We start from the raw sequence: 16,458 nt of genomic DNA, 5'->3' as shown, positions 1-16,458 counted from the left end.
TACCAAAAACTTATTAACAGGTGTCATCTCAATTATAAATTATCTTACAATTTATTTTCCCATTTTAAAAAGTGATACAGAAGACCACAGCCAAGCAACCAAAATAAAAACTCAGTTTATGTGAACGAGTGAAAACAAAAACTTAACCTTGGTCTCCTGTTACGAGAATTGTCGAAGCACTTTCTCTTTGCCCGCAATGTCTGGGTGGCCAAGTGCTATTCTTTGTTTTTAATAACAGAAATGTATTTTCTCACAATTCTGAAGCCTGAGAAGTCCAAGATCAAGGTGCTGGCCAAGCAGACAGACACACACTGTGTTTTCACGTGGCCTTTCTTCAGCATGTGCACGTGGAGGGAGGGAGATTGCTTTTCTTCCTCTTTTTATAAAGCCATGTGAAGACATATTTTCATATTGTATATAAAAACTCGGCTATCTCAAGATTACAAAGATTTTCTCGTGTTTTTTCTTATATAAGTTGTGTTACAGTTTTAGATTTTCGTATTTACATTTATAAGCTCCTTTTGGGTAATTTTTGTGTATAGTATAATGTGTAGACCAAAGTTTACTTTTCTGCTTATGGATATCTAATTGTTCTATCACCATTTCTTGAACACACTCATATTTTCTAAGTTGCCTTTGCATCTGAGCCTATCTTAGTGCCAATACTACATTGTCTGGATTACTATCTTTATAATAAGTCTTTTTTTAATTTCAAAATATTATAGGGGTACAAATGTTTTTGGTTATATGGATCACTTTTGTAATCCTTGAGTTAGGGTTATAAATGTGCCCATCTCCCAGATAGTGTTGATTGTACCTGTTAGGTAGGTTTTTGCCCACCCCCTCCTCACCCCACTCCCCCCTGCTTAATTTCCACTGAGTTTTACTTCCCTCTGCACATGTGTGCTCATCAGCTAGTTCCAATTTAATAGCAAATACATGTGCTATGTGTTTTTCTATTCTTTAGATACATCACTTAGGAGAATGGTCTCCAATTCCATCCAAATTGCTGGAAAAGGCATTAATTCACCCTTCCTCATGGCTGAGTAGCATTCCATGGTATACATATACCACATTTTGTTAGTCCACTCATGAACTGATGGGCACTTGGGTTGATTCCACATTTTTGCAATTGTGAATTGTCCTGCAGTAAACATTTGAGTGCAGGTGCCTTTTTGATAAAATGACTTCTTTGCCTTTGAGTAAATACTCAGTAGTGGGATTGCTGGATCAAATGGTAGGTCTACTTTTAGTTCTTTGAGGAATTTTCATACTGTTTTCCATAGAGGTTGTTACTATTAATAATTTATAGTCCCAACAAGAGTTCCTTTCTCCCTGCATCCACACCAGCATCTATTGTTTCTGGACTTTTTAATGAAAGCCATTCTTACTGGGGTAAGATGATATTTCATTGTGGTTTTAATTTGCATTTCCCTGATGATTAGTGATGTTGAGCATTTCCTCCTAAGTTTATTGGCCATTTGTCTGTCTACTTTTGAAGAGCTTCTGTTCATGTCTTTTGCCCACTTTTTAATGTTTTTTTTTTTTATTTTCTTATGTTCTTTGTAGATTCTGATTATTAGCCCTTTATCAGATGTCAGCAAAGTCTCAGGGTACAAAATCAATGTGCAAGATCAGTAGCATTCCTATATACACCGATAATAGTCAAGCTGAGAGTCAAATTAAAGAATCAATACCTTTCACAATTTCTATAAAGAAAATAAAATACCTAGGAATATACTTAAACAAGGAAGTGAAGAATCTCTACAAGTAGAACTACAAATCACACAAGAAATCGCAGATGACACAGACAAATGGAAGGAAAAACATCCCATGCTCATGATAGGTAGAATCAGCATCATTAAAATGGCTATATTACCCCAAGTGATTTACAGATTGAGTGCAATTCCTATTGAAATACCAATGTCATATTGCACAGATCTAGAAAAAATAATTCTACGCTGCGTATGGAACCAGAAAAAAGCCCAAATAGCCAAAGCAATCTTAAGCAAAAAGAACAAATCTGGAGGCATCACATTACCAGACTTCAAACCATATACTACAAGGCTTTGGTAACTTAATCAGCATAGTATTGGCACAAAATAGAGACAGATGAATGGAACAGAACAGAGAACCCAGGTATAAAATCATCCACATACAGCTAACTGACCTTTGACAAAGCAGACAACAATATATTAATACACTGTGGAAAAGAAGCCCTATTCAATAAATGGTGCTGGGAAAATTGGATAGCCACATGCAGAAGAATGAGGCAGGAACCATATCTCTCACCACTCACAAAAATTAATTCAAGATGGATAAAAGACTTAAATGTAAGGCATGAGACCGTAAGAATTCTAGAAAAAAATGTTGTAAACACTCTCCTAGATACGGGCCTAGGGAAAGAATTTATTAAGAAGACCGCAATGGCAATTACAACAACAACAAAAGTAAGTAAATTAAACTTGATTAAATTAAAAATCTTCTGCACAGCTAGGGAGATAATCAACAGAGCAAATAGACAACCAAGTACTATTCTTTACCAACAGCTGCACGAGGCTTTGTGGCAAGTGATTCAAAAAAGAAGGAGGCATTGTGTGATATGAGGAGAACGTACCTATTTTTTGGCAATTTATACAATCAAAATATCCTAGAGATATAGTCAGCCTTCTCTTATAGTTAATAATTCCATATTTCCTACTTTTTTTCTTTTGCAAGGAAGAAATACAAATACACACATACACACACACACACACACACACACACACACACAACTAAATATATTTTTCCTTTAACAAAATCCAAACCCAAAACACTTTTGATGGTTTGGTAAAAACAGACAGAAACGTATGAACTGTGTTTAACACTCAATCCTATTTTAGAAAGAAAATGGAGCCACTCTTTGTTTGAGGGATTGAAGAAAGATGTGTGTACCCCATGTTCCAGGGACATGTTGCCGTTACAGTAAAGACAGCTGTGTGGCAACACTTTTTCCTTTTTCCAGTAAATCGCATGTGAGAAGAGGGGAAGGTAGGAAAGGCTCTGCCATATCTTGTGTATTGGAAAAGGAGAATAGTTATGAAAAACCACGTCAGGCCCCCAACTTGAGAACATGATGTAGTTTTGCAAATATCTTGAATTTTGAATATCTGCCGCCTATTTCTCCGTATATTTTCTTAAATCAAAATTGACAGCTGAGGATGTCTCAAAATGTCAGTATTGTATCTTATTTTTAAAAATATGTACAGGAACATTTTTTCTGGAAATACACCAGTATAACTTTTTTTGTTTTGATGTATAAAACTTGCATTCCACCAATTTAGTGATTGTTGTGCCCATTTGTTGTGTGTGTATAAAAAAAATACTCACATGGAATATTTTGTTCCTTACATTGTTACTTAAAACACAAGTACATTTTGTTGCAGAAGAAATAACAAAAATTATGTATAAACTTACAGAAAATGGCATTTACATGGAGATGAATACATACAGATGTATGCACTAAAGAAAGCTCTGATTACCCAAGCCATGTTACAAACTCAGTTTTCTCTTCCAGTCTTAGAGCTATTAGAGTATATACAGTATATGCTACTGTGCTAGTATATTCATTTAAAAAGATTTAGACTATTCTTCCTTCCACAAATCCAAAGCATGTTAATCACTGACTGTACCTCACACCCCACCAAGTATGGTGACAGGAGATTAACCAGGGATAGGCGAGACAGGCACAGAGAACACAGGGACGATAGGACAAGTAGATTGCGCACATAGATTAGGCGATTGAATGAGAGTGCGTGCGATGTTTCGTTGTGGTGTAGGCAGTCTGCCTGTCTCATGGCTTTGTCTCCTTCAACATCCCACATTCTACTTTGGAGGTTGCCCTGAGGGTGAAGGAGGCTGTAAGTGAGCACCAGGCGCAGTACCTGGCACAGAAGAGTGACCCAGATGTTAGAAGGTTTTTCTGACTCTATTTTTTGAGTGAGGAAACAAAGACTCCTGAAGGTTAAGTAACGTTGCTCAGGTTATGCTGTTTAAAAGTCAGAGAGATAATCCCACCTGAGATCTTCTAGGTGACAAAGCCCCCGCCTTTTCTAGGACTTGGTCTTTATTCACGTTTTCTGCCTTTCCATTGCTGAGGTTGAATGTGATCAGGGACTTGAAAAGACTGGACACAGGAGTGCTGCTCTCCCTTGGTATATTTCGTCAGTTCCCGGGCAGGTTTGCTCCTTAATGAGGAGGGATCTTGCTTGGTGGCCAGTGAGGGAGGATAATGTTTTAGGAGAGGATTGATCTACTATTTGGAGTTTAGAGAAGACAGATTTTTTTATATCATTATAACTTTAGAGGGTGATGCAAGGGCATTTTGCAAATGCATTTGAAAATTTGAAAGGATTTACCAATTACCTACAAAGTAGGCGCCCATGAGAGTTTAATTAAATGAAAATGAGTGTTAAAGAGACTATTTAAGAAAGCCATTAGAAGCTGCTATTAACCAAAAAGGGGGTTGAGCATTCATAATTGGTTTTAAAGATCCTGTGTCAGAAAAATAGCCCTGACTTCCTAACCAGTGAAGGAGTTTTTAACTTCTGGGCCATTTACAATGTTAGACATAACTCTATTCAGCTATAACGATTTATACAGTAGTATCTTTTAAATTACATATGGTCACATTTTTATCCTCAAAATGTTGCTTTCACTCCCTTTTTTGCCTGGATTTCACCTTTTAGCATGTTTCTTCTCAAAGACCTTCAGTTACATCCCCACAGCAGTTGTACACAAACGACACACGTATGCACAGTTGCCTTTCTGTTCCTGCAGTGATAACAGTGACGGTGTCCTAAACCTGGCATTCACGATCCTGTAGCACACAGCGCCAGCTTACCTTCCCAGCCATGTTTCTCGCCACCCTGGCCTGAGTCTCTGCTTTAGCCAAATTGGCTCTCTCTGCTCACTCACACCCTCTTAGACATAGACGATTGATTGGTTATTCTTACCCACCGGGGATAGGTTAAAAAACAGTCTAATTGTTGACACATGAGATAAAATCTGTGCTCCGTCTCTGGCCTGTCCTTTTCTGCAGTGTTATTTCACGTTATTTCACCGCTGACTCTCATTTCCCAGCTGGGACTGCCCATTAGGTTCACCTGAGGTTGGGGAAGCCGCATAAAAAAGGGGCAATGGTCGAACCATTCCCCAGACCATTTTATCAGAGTGTCTGGAGAATGAGGTGCATGGTTAAAAGCTCCAGGTAATTTTACAATGTGCAGTTGGGGTTAAGAATGGCTAATGTATCCTGTGACCTTGGCCAAGTTACTCAGTCTCTCTGGGCTTCAGTGTCTTCTACTGTAGAACTGGGGGATTAACGGTATTTACCTCCTACGGCTATCGTGAGGGTAAATCGAGATAATCCGTGTGCATAAGGTTACAGCAGGTGTTCCTAGGGGAGGCTCAGTCTGTGTTGGATGCCATCGTTATCACTCCTGTTCCTCTACATGCTTATCTTCCTCTTTCTCTCCTGTCTCCTACTTTAGAGCTCAACTCAAATCCCACTTGTCCCGTGATGGTTTAAGGTATAAACTAAGCTGCTACAAAAAGAGACTACAAAATACAGTGTTTAAGTGAGATGAGGGTGGTTTCTCTGTCATGAGATAATCCTGTAATGAGCCGTCCAGGCCAACAGCTTGGCTCCTCTCCACGCTGCCATTCAGGATTCCAGATCCTTCCCATTTTCTTGGGTCACTGCAGGTTCATCTTCTAGCCCATGGGAAGTGCAGGGAAGAGGGGGGTGTCAGAACTGTAGACTCAGGTAGGCAAGACTGTCCTGAAATTGGAGAACACCTGGATTTCCTCTCATCTCCCCTTGGCCTGAATTTAGTTATGCAGTGGCATCTAGCTGCATGAGGAGCCCTGGCTGAGTGACCAGGTACTCAGCTAAAGACTCTTATTATTGTGGAATGAAGGGAGTTCAGATGTGGGGGAACAGCAAATGGCCTGCCAAGTCCTGGACACCTCCTGATCCCTCTGGGCCCCTGCAGTCTGCCGCTTTCTCCATTCGTTGTTGTCTGTGTTGCATGTCTTCTATTGTATACTGCACTGGGTGGTGAACAAGTTTTGGGTTTTTAAGTATATTCAAGGCTCCCTCAAGGTAGAGATTGCTTTGTGTTTCTGTGCTTCTCAGGAAGGTACTAAAATCACTGCAGGTGCTCATTTAGGTGCAGTATTTGTTGAATGAATTGGTGGCAGAAATTTTGAGGGTTTTGTAACAGCTTTATCGAGTTATAATTCATGTACCATACAAATTCACCCTTTTAAAGTGTCTGATTCAAAGGCTTTGAGTATATTCAGAGTTGTGCAACCATCACCACAGTCAGTTTTAGAACATTTTCATTACCTTAAAAAGAAACACCCCAAATTACCTACTCCCCTCCACCCCAACCCTAAACGTCCACCAATCTATTTTCTGTCTCTGTAGATTTGCCTGGACGTTTCGTACGATGGAATCATACACTATGTGGCTGCTGTCCCCTAGCATAATGTTTTTAAGGTTCATCCACGTAGCATGTCTTAGCGCTTCAGTCCTTTTTATGGCTGAATAATATTTCATTTTATGGAAAGACCACATTTGGTCTGTTCATTGGATGATGGAAATTTGGGTTGTTTGCAACTTTTGGCTGTTGTATATAAGGCTACCATGAACGCTTGTGTATAACTTTTTGTGTCGATATATGTTTTCATCCTTCTGTAATATGGACTAAGGAGTCAAATCGCTTGGTCAAATGATAACTCTGTTTAAGGAACTGCTAGACTGTTTTCCAAAGCATCCGCACCATTTTATATTCCTACCAGTGGTGTTTGAGAGTTCTGATTTCTTTATATTTTTGTCAACACTTGTTATTATCTGAATTTTTTATTATAGCCACTTTAGTTGCTATAAAAGTTGTATCTCATTTTGCTTTTGATTTCCATTTCCCTGACGATTAATGATGATAAGCTTTTCTTCCCATACCAGTTGCAGTTATTTAACCCCAACTGGGTTCTGCCTATCACGTATATGTGTCCTAGGTGTGTGATAACCAGCCTTTTTTCTAGCTGAACATTCCTAGTAGCTTGGAACTTACGAGAATGGAGGTGTGGTGTGTGTATGATACTGTGTCTATGTAACATTCTTAGACACCTGTCCCTCATATTGAGAATCTAGGTTTTAGGTCGTCTTCTTAATACTATTTTACCAACGAAAGGAAAAACCTAACTAATGCTTGCTTAAAAGCTTAATTAGGCCCCTAATCCTGCAAAAAAATAAATAACAGCAGGTATAACAAAAGGAGGTACAAATAATCTGGGGTTATTTGGCTCAATTGTGATTGCAAATTTTATGACATTGATTCTGTCTGGCAGTGTTCATGGTCATCACAACTTCATTCTTTTTAAGTGTTCCAGTCTTGAAAAGTGCATAATTGAGAAACCATATACATTGAGTATGATTTTCTTTTTGACTTCCATTATGTCCACAGTATTTGTATACGGGCAATACCATAGCTCCTGGTTTTTACATAGCAAGTCCATAAAGCCCTTGGAGGTGCTTTTTGGGAGGGGAAGAAGAATTTGTCATTTTATTCCTCGACATTCTTCAGATTTCCTATGCAGAACATGAAGGTGGTGGTGTGGTTTTTAATACCTAGAAATGGTGTAAATCATCTCAACTCAGAAGGCAAAGGCCTGGGTTGAACATGCACAGTGCCTTGCACATGGATGGTGCTTAATGGAATTTTGTTTAATTGATGAATGAGGAAGACACATCCTCTCTCTAGGCCTCATTGTTATGAGTCAGGAAAAGTGGAGGGTGGACTAATATGGTTTCAGAAATCCCTTGCAGCTCTAAAATTCCTTTGTGTAATGATTGCAGTTTCAACTTAGGTTAAAAAATAAAACAAAAGCAAAATGCAAATTAAGTCCTTTCAAAAGGCCCAGCATACACGTCTGGGGGTCCATGGATGGGTCGTGCCTTATCCATATCTTGGCTTCTCGGGTCCTTTGGGCAGGGAACTCCCTATTACTACGGGGCCTTGGGCCTAGAATATGTGTACATGACTCATTTATAGAAATTAAATCCCTTTTTTTATGGTGCAAAAGTAAAGCAGCCCTAAATGAATATTTGCCAAGCTGAGAATGACTAGTGAGGTCATTTTACATGGGAGACTATATTTCACCATGGCTGGTTTCGGTCTGATATATTACTGTCCACTCCTGAGGCCAAGTCAGCTGACAAGGGTGCTGGCAAGAGCTGAGTCTCTAAGCTGAGCACGGAGGTTGGGTTGGTTTCCAGCTGTTGCTGAGTGGCCGGGCCAGTGGCGTGCTCATATGGGTGCACTTTGCAGGGGCCATCTGATAAGTGTAGCTACTTGTTCGTATCAGGTGTGCTGGGAGAAACACTGCCTTGTCCTACACACACAACAAAAATCGCTGGAGACCCTTTATCTTAGAGGAAATATGTAGGGGGTGTCGTCGGGCCGAATGAAGATGATTATCTTAGCTGTTGGCAGAGAAACTGGACGAGGAGATTGAACTCAGTTTCCTGAAACTTCCTGAGTGGACAGATAGGCATGTTCTTTGAGGTTTCTGAGAGTTTTTAATAAACCCACTTTTTCTTCTATTTTTTCCCCACCCTTTAAAATTGCAATGGTGTGGGACTTAGACACTCTTAATCTATCAGGTGCCTGTTCAGTTTGAGATAAAAAGTTAATGGCACTGCGTTCTTTCTGAAAGTTCTTAAAAAGTGCCATCTCAAACGCTCGTCATCTTTGTCGTGATTAATATACAGAAAAGTGAGCGTTGGTGAAACAGACTCTTCATGGTCCGGTCACCTTTCACTCTGAAAGCACTGTCTTCTGTGTGCAGCTCACTTGCAAACATCTGTCTCTTTCTTCCTGTCCCCTCCCCTTCTTTCCACCTCCCCACTGTATCACCACCACCCAGGAGCAACAGGTAGTGGAGTTTCTTACACATGGTGCCACCTGTACACATTGATGGAGTCAGGACTGAGGCTGACCTGACTTCCAGCCTCTTTCATTTATTTTGGAAACTCTTTTTGTATTTCCTGATCCCTTTTGTTCAACAGCGAGGAGTGCTTATCATTAACTTTAAATAAGTGTGTAGAGAGTCAGTGTTTTATGATGTCGCCTGCTTGATAGTTGATGGTGCTTTAAAAAAAAAAAAAACACGTGACAACATCTTTACGTATAAATATCGACCTGGGCAGTTGGAAGATGAAAGCCTTTTATGGCGCGTCATGTACTTTGCACTAGATTTGCGCAAGCTGCTGGATGGTTAACTTACTATTTGGTAAGATTGTATCTCATTCTACCCTAAGGCTCCCTTTTTGAATACCAATGAGATATGACCGTCAGTAACTCTCATGGGGGCCAGGCCACCATGTCCCCTCTCCCAGTAACAGAAGTGATCCTTCTCCCTCCTCTGCCCCTTCCCGCTGTGCCCCCCATGTCTCCCCCAGACTCCCTGGGCTGTGTGGGGAGTGCAGTCCAGAACTCGGAGTTCCCGGGTCAGTGACTGAGTGAGGCTCTCCCACCCCTTTTTCTGTGGCACTTTTGCTCTTCTTCCAGCCTCCGGAACTTGGACTCTCCATTCCTTTGTTACATTTGTTTATTCCATTGTTTGAAAAAACGCTTTGGTGTCCCTAGTGTGTCGGGCCCATGTTTAGTCCAGGCCACAGCACGAGGTGGCTGTCGTGCCTTCCAGGAGAGTCGTTGGGTGGAGGGGGCCTCGGCGCCGGGTGCCCCATTCACTGTTGTGTGAGGCCCCCCTCCTCCCGCGTGTGTCAGCCCCAGCAGGCAGGGACCACAGTCCCTGCACCCTTACAGGGTGCAGTGCCGACTCGTTAGAACACGGCAGGCGGCAGTTGCCCAATGACAGTGGGTTGCGTTGGGAGGTCAGCACTGAGGATTCTGAAGGTTCTCCTTTCCAAACTATTGGATGAGGTAACCATCCTCCTTTTCCTGAAATGCGATGATGGTACGTGACAGCCCTGTAGAAAGGCAAGTGACGTAGCAAGGCAAGTTGTACCTTCTAGCCGCTTCTTTTCCTGTCCTGTGTCACCCTATTGCTGTTCCCACTGTCCCTTTGAGACCATCTTACCATTTCCTTCTGCCCTGACACTCCCTTTTTCCTTCCTTCCTTAGAGGCCGCGGAAAACAAGAGTAAGAAAAAAATCTGCCTGATTCTGTATCTCTCTGTCCCTGTGGCTTCTCAGTACACATCTGAAATGTCTCTGTCTCTCTCTGTATGTGTCTCTCTCAATATATTGGGGGGCTGTTGGGACTGTCAGGGAGAATCTGGCTCCACACTTGACAGGAGCATCCTACTCTGTGTGTGTGTGTGACATTCTCGTGTCGCTTTTGGCATGTGTGTGTTCTTGAATCTCGAGCATTTTCAATGGCAGGAAAATTGTTCTCTTAGACTAAACCCAGTGTTCAACACCTACTACAAGTGACTGATAAAACCACAGAATTTTCACACCTGTGTAATCCGCCTTCTAGGTGGACGTAGAACCATACAGAGTTGCAAGTTTGGGGGAAGACATTGCGGCTTGGGCTGGTGTGAGGGAAAGGGATGAAACTGAATCCCAAATAGTGACAAGAAACGAGCTTCGTTGCTTACATTAAATTTTTATTTTCCCTTGCCCTTTTACCATTTAACAAAATGAGCATGGGGGAGAGCCTGGGATAAACAGCAGGGAGAACATCTAGTAACATAGCTCGCTGCAATCTTTCTCCTCCTTTTGAAGGGACCTTGAGTATGATCTCAGTCTCCCCTGAAAAGCAGTAACATTAGCCTTTTTCGGCCTGAATTTTTGTTTCTTACCAAACTTAGATTAGAAGCTTTTCTACAGGTAGAAAAGTCCTCCATGGACACACAGTAATGAAAACACTTGTCGAGTTTTTGTGTTATGATGGAAACAGAATGAGGGGCTGTCCCCCGAGAAAGAGCTGAAAATCCTTCTAAGCTGTGTGGTGACAGGTTTGCTCAGGCTATTCCTGACCAGATTCAGGGACTGCCCTGCCCCATGCTTAGAAGGTGGGGACTTCCTGTTCCCCTAAATCGCAGATTCCTCCAACCCCAGAGCCTTGAGCGCCCTTAAACCAAAGCTTTCGGAAGCCCGTTGTCTACTCAGGCCCATCCCTGTGAAACTGAATAATGGAGAGAACATTCACCTGTAAGATGGCGGAATTGCAGAAAAGACCTCGTTGGATTAGCTGACAAACTGCCAGTCCAAGGAAGAGTCCAAATCCTGGCCCAGCTCAGTCTAGTTCGCCCTGAACTGGGGAGTTGGGCCCAGGGACAGGCGGGAATGTGCCTTGTTCTATTCGGTCAAGAAGCACTTACCAAGAGCCCCGTGATCCAGCAAGAAGACAACCTTCCCACAGGTTCCTCATGCCCTAGCTGGGGAGATGGACAGACATGAAGATAATGGGAATGCTTGCTGCCGTAGGACAGACGAGCAGGAGGCCAGGGAAGCCCAGAGCAGCACGGAGCCCTGGCTGGGCGTAGGGAGGAAGAAGGAAGGACTGTGGCTTCGAGGAGGTGTCACTGGAGCCCAGCCTCACAGAAAGGGGAGGGGCTTCACCTGGGCAGAGGAAGGCCTGCAGGGGGCCGGGAAAGAAGTCAGTTCAACAGGGTTTTGCAGGAGTTGGGGGGGGAGGGGCACATCATCTGGGGAATCTCCTAGCATAGCAGACACGGGGTCTGTCCCTATTTCTTTTGGAAGACAGCCCCACCCATTTGTCTACATGTTATCTGTGGCTGCTTTCTCATGACAACAGCAGAGTTGAGTAGCTGCAGCAGAGACCGTGTAGTCCACAGAGCCTGAAAAATTTACTGTCTGGCCTTTTACAGAAAAAGTTTGCCGACCCTCGATACATTTTTATCCTTGCAACCGAATGAGGAGGACCCGCAGCGTGGGCAGAGGGGCTTTGCTTGTAGCCCTCCACCCAGCGAGTCCTCTTCACCCCACACCACCTACTCAGTGGCCTCAAGTGTCAGTAGCTTCTGGCTCCAAATATTCTAGAAATAGAATAGTATCTGTGATATACGAGGGGGTACCTCCCCCAAAGTGTCCCCTAAAATGTGTGATTACCCCAACCCTAGCCTGTTGTGGGCTGTGCCTAAGTTCATGGAACCTCTGCTGCATACTTGCTTGGCAAGTGTTGCCCGGCAAGGTCAGAACTGAAACCAGCCACAGGAGTAGCCACTGAAGCGCCCTCTCTCTTCCCTGGTGAGACAGCACATTTGTTGGGCCTCTGGACCTGGCCTGCGGGAGGAGGGGAGCTGTAGGAAGAGCCGCCACCCGAGCCTGCATCTATTTTAAAAACACAGAGAATGTGTTTCCAGCCGCTGTGCATTTGAAATGCTGCTTTCCCAGATGTAGCGAGTGAAGGTTGTGTGGAATGACACGGCAAATGCCAACTTAAAAGCACCGGCTGTGGGCCGTGGCATCCGCCGTGGGGAGTGCGAGACTAGACTCCTTACGAACATTAACTTATTTAAAGAGCTGCATGAAACAGAGGCGCGGCCGTTCCCATTTTACAGATCATGAAACAGGCTCTGACAAGTTGAGTAACCCCCATTTAACTACGAAATGACACTGCTTCCAGCCACGAGGAGGAGTGTATTGATTTTTATGCTCTAGTTATTCTTAGCAAGTAGGAGGCTCATTGAAAATACTGAATTAAGAGGTCAAGAATTTCCATTACAGACTGTCAAAGGAACTGGTTTCCAAGGGGCAGGTAAAGTCCTCCTCAGCGCTAACTTCTGTTTAAATACCCCTGTCAAATAATATTGCAGTTTGGGATCTAATTTCCGATTAGTACTTTGTATAGAAAACTGTCAGCAGTAAATAATGATGAAATTTTCCAAACATTTCTGGAAAAAAGAAGCATGTATGTTTAGGGTTATCTTGTTTTCCAACTAAAATGATCAGTCCTGCACACAAATCCGATCACAGCCATCCCCCCCGCTAAAACTTTTCATTGTTCCACCGTGTCTTTAGGATAAAGATCAAAGTCCTCATTGTGGTGGTTGAGGCCTTTGTTGTCTGGGCCCTGCCTGCGTCTCCTGTGTGACCTCTCAGCCCCTCACACTTCTTTATTCCAGCCAAAGTCTGTCCCTGCATTCAGGAGCAGCTCTGTCCCTTGAAACACCTCTTCAGATGGTCCCTTTGTCTAGCTCCTGCTCCGTCTTCACATCTCAGCTAAGATGTCGCTGCATCTAGGAGCTGCCTCCCACCCACAGAGGCAGGGTCGATGTCCTTCCTTGGCCTGGCCCTGACAGCGTGTCTGTTACACTGTTCAGTTGTTACTCTGAGCTAGCTAATATAAAGGGAGTTTTGGGGAGGAGATATTTAAAGAGTAAGGAGACCTTCATGGAAATCTAAGAACTGGGTCTGTAAGGAGCTATACATCATGGAGCTGGAGCTCCTTGTAATGGCACAGATGTGTCTGTGACTTTCTGCTCCTCTGTCCACCAGCTCTGTTGGTCTGTTTCTCCCTGTTGGCTTCCTCAGCTTACACACGTCTTCACAACATCTGCGTGTGACCTCAGCTTGCCTGCACAACCTAGAGTATCCTGCCAGCCCTGGTGCACCCCTCTGATCTCATGGCTTCACTTCCTGCTCCCCACTTGTTTGGTTTCTCAGCTTCCCAAGTGCAAATTTCTAAGCAAGTTGTCTGGTTGGCCTAGCTCACCACATGTGTCACAGATCTCTGGCCAGCCCATAGGTGGACAGTCCTTGGGTCAGCACAGACCAGGCAGATATATTTGCAGCGGGAGGAGTTCCATGAGTCAGAACATGGCTGCCAATATAGACTTCTCTTTTTTTGGTTTCTCTCCCTGCCTCTGTGCTCACAAGGATGTTAGGCATGTGCTTTATAGACTTCATGGTATCCTTTGTTCTCCATCTTTTGCAGATATCATTAACGGAGCTCAAGAAAAATGTGTATTGCCTCCTATGGATGGCTACCCCCACTGCGAGGGGAAAATCAAGGTAAGGCGGAAGCAGCGCGGGCTCATGTTCATCTTCCTCGATCTGCACTAGCACCTCCTGTTTGCCGTCCCTCCCTTTGCCTCCCAGTGATACGAATGACTTGCCTTGAGGCGAGTCATTTAAGGGGTGTCTCCATCCTGCCTGCGTTGGGCTGTGGCCCTGACAGCCGGCTCTGCTCATGCCAGCTCCATGGGGTTGGGCGACAGTGGCTCTCGCTCTCAGCCTAAAAGAGCCTGGGCCCTTTCAGGCACCTACTGTGTCTTTGAAGCCGCCTTCCCCTCTGCCTCTCCCAGCCTCTAGTGGGACCAGTGACGGGGGGCTGCCATTATTTAGTGTCCAACTCCGTTCTCCCCAGACCCCTGCTCTGAGGTCTCCAGATTGTGGTTTAAATGTCACATTTATGTTTGCGGTCAAGTATCTGAAGACGCTTGCTCTTTCATTCTTAACATTTTTTTTAAATCCTGTTTGTATGGCCTGCCCTTGGGAAGACCACTGCCTGCCTGGTAGTTTTCAGAGAAAAGGGTCGGTTCAGGTGTGCACCTAGGGCAGCAAGACCAACCCCAGAAGCATGTGGTCTCTATTTGGGCCATCTGTAAATGCTCACTCCTGCCCTGGTTCCTGCACCGTGTGTCCCAGGTGCTGTGCTGTGGGCTGTTGGAACTGTAGTTCCTGGAGGCGATGTGTGCACACAAGAGTCCCTTAGGTGCTTGCTCTTGGTACAACTCTCCTGGCCATCTCCTCTCCTGGGCTTCATTACCTGGAGTGTCTCCCAGCCTTGCACCTTTCTGAGCACCTCTGCCAAGGCCCGGCACCAGCCCCTGTCCACCTGTGTGTCATCCAGGAGCTGAGCCAAGCACCTGGGCGTCTCGACCTCAGCTCGGTGGCTCCTTTGCTCAGTTTTTTAGGCCGCTGCTTAAGCCATTCACCACGTTTCCACCCTTCATGCCTTTCTCTGTGAGCAGACATGTGGGGGCCCTGAGAAATGGCTGCTCAGAGATGTTCTGATCTGTCTCTCGTTTCAGTGGATGAAAGACATGTGGCGTTCAGATCCCTGCTACGCAGACTACGGAGTGGATGGGTCCACCTGCTCTTTTTTTATTTACCTCAGTGAGGTGAGTAGCTGCTTTTGGCTCGTAGGGGTGCATGTGACTGGACTGTGTTGTAGCTGAGCCTGGAATTTGAAAAGCTTAAAGCTGTGCGTTGTTTCTATATGAAGGACCTGTGTGTCCTTCGTTACTTTCCCCACCTCCCCAAGAAGGATGATTTTTTTCCTCCTTAAGGGAAAAACAGGCTGAGTTAGCTATTTACTTTTTTCCCCCAATTTATTTTATTGCAGTAAAATACACATGAGATTTGTTGTCTTAACCATTTTCAAATGTATAGTTTAGTGGCATTAAGTACATTGTGCAGCTGTCACCACCATCCATCTCCAGAACTCTTTCATCTTGCAAACTAAAACTCTGTACCCATTAAACACTAACTCCCCATGCCCCCGACCCCTAGCCCCAGCCAACCACTGTTCTACTTTCTGCCACTGTGGGTTTGACTACTCTAGGTAACTCATATAAACGGAATCATATAATATTTGTCCTTTTGCAAGTGCCTAATTTCACTTAGTGTAATGTCTTCAAGGCTCATCCACGCTGTAGCATGTATCAGAATTTCCTTCCTTTTGAAGGCTGAATAATATTCCCTTGCGTGTATATTCCACATCGGGCTTATCCATTCATCCATCGGTGGACACGTGGGTTGCTTCCATCTTTCGGCTATTGTGAGCAACACGGCTATGAACATGGTGTCCAAGTATCACTTCAAGACCCTGCCTTCATTTCTTCGGGGACTTTACTGAGAAGTGGAATTGCTGGGTTGTATGGTAGTTGTATTTTTAGCTTTTTGAGGAACTACCACACTGCGTTTCCCAGTGGCTACACCATTTTACATTCCCACCGACAGTATACAAGTGTTCCAGTATCTCCACGGTCTCACCGACACTTGTTATTTTCTGGTTTTTTAATGGGTGGCCATCCTAATGGGTGTGAGGCGGTATCTCATTGTGGTTCAGGTTTGTATTTCTTTAATGATGTTGATATTTTCTCATGGGCTTGTTGGCTGAGTTAGCTATTTACTTATAGGCTTAATTAGTTACTTTTACCTTCTTTTTTTTTCTTTTTATCCTGAGCTTCATTTTCATTCGTACCCTCCAGTTTAAATAGCTTTTTTTTTTACCCCCCTAAGTGTTGCAGAGCATTTTATAGACCACGTGGAATTGGTGCCAGGCTTTGGGATCTCCATTTCACTTTCAGGAAAACCAAGGAGTAGGGAGGAGTTAAGACTTTGCCGTGGGCGTGCTACAGTGGAAGAACTTGCTAGGGAATCGCAGCCTGCTGGTTCCCCCCCTCCCCTCT

At 43.9% G+C, this 16,458-nt stretch overlaps 1 protein-coding gene across 1 annotated transcript in view; it reads left to right on the top strand.

Moving 5' to 3' along the window:
- Nucleotides 1-16,458, top strand: part of MGAT5 (mannosyl (alpha-1,6-)-glycoprotein beta-1,6-N-acetyl-glucosaminyltransferase) — a 213,135-nt gene that overhangs the window by 56,107 nt on the left and 140,570 nt on the right. Inside the window, exons 3-4 of the mRNA XM_012650516.1 lie at nucleotides 13,977-14,053; nucleotides 15,076-15,165. Of these exons, the coding sequence (XP_012505970.1) occupies nucleotides 13,977-14,053; nucleotides 15,076-15,165 (167 nt within the window). The remainder of the gene's footprint in view (nucleotides 1-13,976; nucleotides 14,054-15,075; nucleotides 15,166-16,458) is intronic.

The sequence above is a fragment of the Propithecus coquereli genome, unplaced genomic scaffold (genome assembly GCF_000956105.1).
Source record: "Propithecus coquereli isolate 6110/MARCELLA unplaced genomic scaffold, Pcoq_1.0 Scaffold33, whole genome shotgun sequence".
Taxonomy (NCBI): domain Eukaryota; kingdom Metazoa; phylum Chordata; class Mammalia; order Primates; family Indriidae; genus Propithecus; species Propithecus coquereli.
The sequence above is the reverse complement of the archived record's forward strand: the minus strand, read 5'-3'. Positions and strand labels throughout refer to the sequence as shown.